The sequence below is a fragment of the Thamnophis elegans genome, chromosome 15, assembly GCF_009769535.1.
Source record: "Thamnophis elegans isolate rThaEle1 chromosome 15, rThaEle1.pri, whole genome shotgun sequence".
Classification (NCBI taxonomy): domain Eukaryota; kingdom Metazoa; phylum Chordata; class Lepidosauria; order Squamata; family Colubridae; genus Thamnophis; species Thamnophis elegans.
In genome coordinates this window covers 205265-211363 of record NC_045555.1, presented here as the reverse complement: position 1 = coordinate 211363, position 6099 = coordinate 205265, and the positions used below count along the sequence as shown (strand labels likewise).

The window sequence follows — 6099 nt, the reverse complement described above, 5'->3', positions numbered from 1 at the left end:
GGGACTTATTGGCTTTGACACCAAGCAAGACGCCAGTTTTGGGGACGTGTGTGTGTGCACACACAGCCTTCACCCCGCAGCAAACGAAGCACTCTTGGTGACAGGGAATGGGAAGTGTGTGTTTGTGTGTGATTTGCCCCGGGAGCAACACTTTCACAGCCTCTGCCACCCATGAGGCAGCCCCCGGGGGGGGGGGGGTCTCTTCCAATGATCAAATGCATCTCAACCTGAGGGTGGGGGGAGGTTTTTTTTCCAGTTATGAAAATACTTCTGAGTTGCTGGGCTGTTCCGACTGTCATGAGCATCAAAGAGGGGGAGGTTTTAAAAGGGGGCTCTCCGGACTTGGCCACTTTAAGCCTCACGGACTTCAACTCCCAGAATCCCCCAGCCAGCAGCAAAGGTGTTTGGAGACGCCCCTTTTAAAAGTTCCCATCAAACTTTTACCAGGTGACTTGGGGGATTCTGGGAGTTGAACTCCGCCCTTCCTAAACTCACCGAGGTTGAGAAAAACCGACTGACGCGGCCTTTCCAAACCCAAATCCGCCCCCCTGGAGAAACCGGGGACTCCCCCTCCCCCGAGGGCAAACGGCTGGACCGGCGCACACCCGAGGACTCCAACTCCCAGCGCCCCTCTGCGCCCACGCATGCGCAACGCGGTTCAGGCCTGCTTGGCCCCGCCCCCTTGCGTGCCTGCGGCCTAGTGTTGGCGATGGGGCTTCGGCGGGCGCTGGGCCTCGGGGCTCGGCTCGGCCGGGCCCTCCTGCGGGGCTGGCTCGGGGGGCCTCCTCCCCGCCCCGCCGCGCCCCCACCCGCCCCCTGCTTCTCCGCCGCCCCGCCTGCGCGGCCCCCGGGGCTGCTGCTCCTGCGCCTGGCCGCGGCCCGCCTGGGCCTCCGCAGCGTCCCTCTCGGGCGCCTCCCGCCGGCCCCGCGGCGCCTGGGTCTGGCCCTGGGTCTGGGGCTGGCGCTGCTGGAGCCCGCGGCGGCCGAGGAGAGGCGCGCGGCCGCAGCCTGCAGGGACATCCAGGTGCGGCCCCCTCGGCTGGGGCGACGGGGTTGCCTTGGCAACGGGCCAGCCCCTCCCCTGAAGGAGGGGGCGGGGCCAGCCCTGCGTCACGTGGGAAAGGGGGAAGCCCCCCCCCAGCCCCCCTCTTCTCTCCAGAGACCCCCCCTCTTTTCACCTGGAACCCCCCCCCCCCAATTCTCCTCCTAGGGAATATATTTCACTTGTGTTTTTCCAGCTGTTTCCACCCGATGGGCCCCCAGAGAGATGCAGGGCAGGAGGAGGGGAGGGGGCTGCACACCTCTGACAGCAACCCCCCCCCCCTCACTCCGTAGCCCTGGTGGTGTTCCCTAGTTGGGTCATGAAACGTCTGCAAGGAAACCGCCAAGCCCAGAGAGCACCAAGGAAACCCCCCCCCCCCCATAGACAGAGGCGGCTGAAAGGCCAAAGGTGGAGCAGGGGGTCTCGGCTGTAGCCTTGAGGGCCTCGGAGGGAGAAGGGAGCCAGGGCCAGCTGATGGGTCCACCCAGGATCCCCTGCTTCCCCACCCCCCTCTCCCGTCTGCCCAGAAGCCCTTGGGATGCTCAGAGGCCTCTGTGGTGGCTGCTCTTCTTTCCAGACCATCTTCCTCCCGAGGAACAAGCCCCCGAAGGACCCCCTGGGATTGTTAGCCCGGCGAGGCTTCAGCCTGGAGGACTATTTCATCGGCCAGTCGATCGGCAAAGGCTGCAGTGGGGCCGTCTATGAAGCGGCCGCTCCTGCCAAGCCCCCCGGGGACGGAGGCCGGGGGCCCAAGCGGAAGGAGGGCGCTGGGGGCGCCTCGGAGGCCCAGGGGGCGGCAGAGGCTGAGGGCTGGAAGGAAGGATTTCCGCTGGCTATCAAAATGATGTGGAATATTTCGGTAAAGAACCCGGTTTTGGTGACTTCCCTGGCTGTTGGTTTGAAAGGAACCCTCTGCCCTTAGGGAGTCAAGGGGCTGCAACGGCATCGGGCTGGAAACCAGGAGACGGGGGAGCGCTCGTCCGGCCTCAGCTCTGAAAGCCGGCTGGGTGACTTTGCCCAGGAGACGGGGAATTCTAGTCCTGCCTTAGGCACGAAAGCTACCTGGAGGACTTTGGGCCAATGCCTCTCCCTCGGCCAGCCCACCTCGCAGGGCTGTTGTTGGGGGGGGGGAATATAAATGATGTAAAAAATAAACATCTCTCTAACCGGGGTCTTGATTTGCTTCTGGGTTTTCCAGGCTGGTTCCACGAGCGAAGGCATCCTGACCACCATGTCTCAGGAACTGGTCCCAGCCAGCGGACGGGCCCTTTCCGGAGAGTTTGGGGCCGTTGCCAGACCCAGGTAGGACGTGGCCAATCCTGGTGGACTCAGCAGGTGGAGGGGAGTTTATGGGCAGCAGAGGGGACAGAAAAGAGACGGTGGTTCTGCAGTCCGACCGGAGAAGAAAGGGAGCATCTCTCGGCCACGGCCTGACTCTCGCCTCCCAACAGGGGAGGCCTCTGTGGGAAGAAGTGGCTGAAACCCCACCCCAACATCATCCAGGTGATCCGGGCCTTCACCTCCCAGGTGCCACTGCTGCCGGGCGCCACGGTGGACTATCCGGACGTCCTGCCTTCCTCCCTGAGCCCCTCCGGCATTGGGCACAGCCGCACCCTCTTCCTGGTGATGAAGAAGTAAGCGGACAGAGACCACCACCACCACCACTTGGGCAGGGAGAGGGGTGGCGGGTGGGGACGGGCTGAGCGGCTGGGGGGACGCGAGGGGAGCCTCCCCGCAGCCACCGGGGCCCAGGGCGAGGGGGGCCTGCAGCACGGGGGCCAATTAGGGCAGGTGGCCTTGTGGCCCCCTTTGAAAGGCAACGTTGGGACATCCAGGTGGGTTTTGCACCTGGAGGCTCCGGTGGGCTTCTTCCCTCGGGAGCCCCTGGGCGGAAAAGCAGGAAGGCAAAGGGGAAATAACGAGTTTCTCAGCAGGTAAATGAGGATCTTTGTCCTCAAGGATCAGCTCCACAGGCGGCCGGGGGGGGGGGGGGGGACGAAGGGTTGGGGAAGTTGCCAGCATGGAGTTCAGCATCCTGGACAGAGCCCAGGAAACGGCTCTCTCTGGGCTGGACATTGAAACAGGGCCCGGTTGCCTGATTTCTGAAGGGCCCCCACGTGCATTGGGGGGGGGGGCTTGTAGGGAGGCCTGCAGGGAGCTTTGGGCTGAAGCCTCCCCCCCCCCTTCAGAATCCCTGAGCTGAGCCCCTCAAAGAAGGTTTGGCCTCCTGGAGAAGCCCGAAGCGGGAGGTCCAAAGGGGGGGGGGGTGTCTCTCAGCCTTTGAAATGCCTTCCTGGGGGTCAGGAGCGAGATTGGCCCAGCGTTTCCTCCTCTGGGTCCCATTCGGGGGGGGGGGGGCTGATTTCCCAACGGGAATCCTGTCCGTCTGAGGCCGCCTTCCTCCCCCTTGCTCTGCCCAGCTACCCCTGCACCTTGCGTCAGTTCCTTTCCAAGGGGCGCCCGGACCCCTGCGTGGGGGCCCTGATGATCCTGCAGCTGCTGGAAGGGGTGGATCACCTCGTCCGGCAGGGAGTCGCTCACCGGGATCTCAAGTCAGACAACATCCTGGTGGAGTTCGACCCGGGTGCGTTGGGCTTTTGAGCCGATGGAGGTGGGATACCCCCCCGGGGGGAGGGGGCTTCTACTCCCTGTTTACCCCACGGAGGTTGGAGTGTGTCTCCCCCAGGGGCCCCTTGGGTTGGGTGGGAAGGAAGGGCATTCACTCAGCAGCCGCCCTCCCCCCTCTCGGCCCTCACAGCAGGCTGCCCAGGGCTGGTCATCACCGACTTTGGCTGCTGCTTGGCTGACCAGCGGCTGGGCCTGAAGCTGCCCTTCCCCAGCTGGTATGTGGATCGCGGGGGCAACACCTGCCTGATGGCGCCTGAGGTAACTGGGGGGGCAGAGAAGGCCGTCGCTTTAAGGAACGAAAAGGGAAACCAACGCCTGGGAGCAATTTTAGGGCCTGGGAAGGTGGAAGCTGCGTATTCCGTATTTCCACCCCAAGAGACGTTTGGATGGAGGCAGCCGAGGGCTGGATGAACTCCCTTCGTCCCAGAGGACCTGGGCTCCGTCTTCTGAGAGGCCTGAAGGGGGTTGGGGGGGGGGCTGCCTCCAGTCGCTCTCTCTTAGGGGCTCCCCCACCCACCACCTCCAGGGCAAATGCAGGCGGAGGCTGCTGTGCTTCAGCCCGGGGGGGGGGGGGGGCTCCGATCTGGGCCGCTTTGAGACCAGTGGACTTCAGCTCGGTGCCTTAGACGGCAGCCCAGGGGGAGGGAGAGGGAATTGGCCCCACTTCTCCCCTCTGGGGACGCTTCTGCCGTCCCCCTCAGCTCCTGGCCAGGAAGTCCCTTCAGGGAGCCTGCTGGGCTGGGGGCCTGCGCATCCCCCAAAGCCACAAGCCCCACAGAGGAGGGGCAGCCGGAGGCTCTGCCCTGCAGGCAGCCTGGGTCTGGGTCTGCATGGCTCTTCGCCCCCTGCCCAACAAGGGGGGCTGGGAAAGCAAGTGGCGATGCCGCCAATTAAAGTCACACACACACCCAGATCCCCTGGGTCTCTTTTTCCTGAGCCTCCCCCACTACTACTCCTCTCCCAGGTGGCCACGGCCGTGCCAGGCCCAGGCGTGGTGATCGACTACAGCAAGGCGGACGTCTGGGCCGTGGGGGCCCTGGCCTACGAGATCCTGGGGCCCGGGAACCCCTTCTACGGCCAGGGGGGCCCTGCCCTGGACAGCCGCAGCTACCGGGAGGAGGAGCTGCCCCCCTTGCCTGCCCCGGCAGCCCCGGAAGTGAAGGAGCTGGTGGGGAGGCTCCTGAGGCGGAACCCGGCCAAGGTGGGAAGGGCGCCTCTGTCGCGGGGGCATGGCGGGGGGCATGAGAGCCAGGAACCTGAATCCGGTTTTTAAAAGCCTCCTACGGTCCCTGGGGGGTGGGAGCTCCCCAGAGGGCTTCCCTGGGGCTGCCCCAGGTGGCCCCGAGATCCAGCCGGCCTGGGACTGACCTCTCCTCCGCTGCTTCCTTTCCAGAGGCCATCGGCCCGAGTGGCGGCCAACGTCCTCCACCTGAGCCTCTGGGGCGAAGCGGCTGTGGGCCGGCCGGGCCTCCCCCTCCCGCAGCTGGTGGCCTGGCTGCTCCGGCAGTCGGCCGCGGCTTTAATGACCGAGCGGCTGGGTGGCGGCCGAGGGGTGGTGTCCGGCTTGAAGAGGGGCTTCCTGGCCGGCCTGGACTACGAGGAGCTGTGCGAGGCGGCGGCCCTGCTCTGCTGCTGGAGGGGGGCGGCCTGTCCTGCCCCCCAGTAGAAGCGCCCCTCCCCGTGTGGGTGGAGGGGGGGGAGTGGCGTTTTCTGCCCAGGGTTTCATCCAGCTGGGAGGAGGCGGCTGGCAGTGGCCCCTTCGGAGGTCAACCGCAGCCTGGCTCCCCTCCTGGCCTCCCGCTTGGCCCAAGTAGCACCCGTGTTCCCGTGTGGTTTTGGGTTGCGTGTTATTTGAGCTCCTTTGCTTTCCTGTTTGAGCACCTAGGAAAAAGCCCAAAGGCCCAGAGCCCCCTCCCTCCCCTCCCTCGCCCAGGACCCCAAAGGGGAGGGTGGGGATAAACACCGGCTCACTTGTGGCTCTCGTGGGGCTGAAAAAAAGGCCGCCCTCCTTAGCGCCGTAGGTCTTTAGGGGAGGGGCTGCTTGTTGGGTCATGCAAATAAATCACCTTCACACTTGCAGAGTTGTGTGCCTGGTGCTTGGTGGGGGGAGGGTCTGCCAGTGATTGAAAGGCAGGTTTATTTTTATTTTGATTTATTTTGTTGGAAATCCATGAGAAATTCTTCCTCCCCTCTCTCTCCCTCCCTCCCTCCCTCCTTTTCCTCCCTTCCTTCCCTCCCTCCCTTTTTTTGGTGATGTGTCTAATGGTGAAGGCAGAAGGCCAAATGAGGGGATCAAGTTCCTAGCCCTGAATGTTTTCAGGTGGGCTGGCAGAGGGCCCTCAAGTGAGAAACGAAAGAGGCCACCTGAGATTTCTGTAACCAGGGGAGGGAACCCAGCACTCTTCTCCCCCCCCCCCCCCGTTGAAGAA

At 64.4% G+C, this 6099-nt stretch overlaps 1 protein-coding gene across 2 annotated transcripts; it reads left to right on the top strand.

Annotated features, from left to right (window-relative positions):
* The first annotated feature begins 694 nt into the window (after positions 1-694).
* PINK1 (PTEN induced kinase 1) lies at positions 695-5749 on the top strand. 2 transcript variants are annotated; one of them, XM_032231624.1, is made up of 8 exons: positions 695-1024; positions 1620-1901; positions 2241-2344; positions 2494-2676; positions 3463-3626; positions 3804-3928; positions 4635-4871; positions 5064-5749. In XM_032231624.1, exons 1-8 carry the CDS (start codon positions 710-712, stop codon positions 5334-5336), a joined length of 1683 nt encoding a protein of 560 aa, XP_032087515.1. In that variant the 5' UTR covers positions 695-709; the 3' UTR covers positions 5337-5749. The 2 variants fall into 2 exon arrangements, with proteins under 2 accessions (XP_032087515.1, XP_032087514.1); XM_032231623.1 differs by having other exon boundaries at positions 3801-3928.
* Positions 5750-6099: the final 350 nt, after the last annotated feature.

What these genes read in the sequence shown, in the direction of transcription:
- PINK1 (XM_032231623.1), top strand. Translation starts at nt 710, where the DNA reads ATGGGGCTTCGGCGGGCGCTGGGCCTCGGGGCTCGGCTCGGCCGGGCC. An exon ending in AAATGATGTGGAATATTTCG is followed by an intron (nt 1,902 to 2,240) that starts GTAAAGAACCCG and finishes TGGGTTTTCCAG; the next exon opens with GCTGGTTCCACGAGCGAAGG. An exon ending in TGAGGCGGAACCCGGCCAAG is followed by an intron (nt 4,872 to 5,063) that starts GTGGGAAGGGCG and finishes CTTCCTTTCCAG; the next exon opens with AGGCCATCGGCCCGAGTGGC.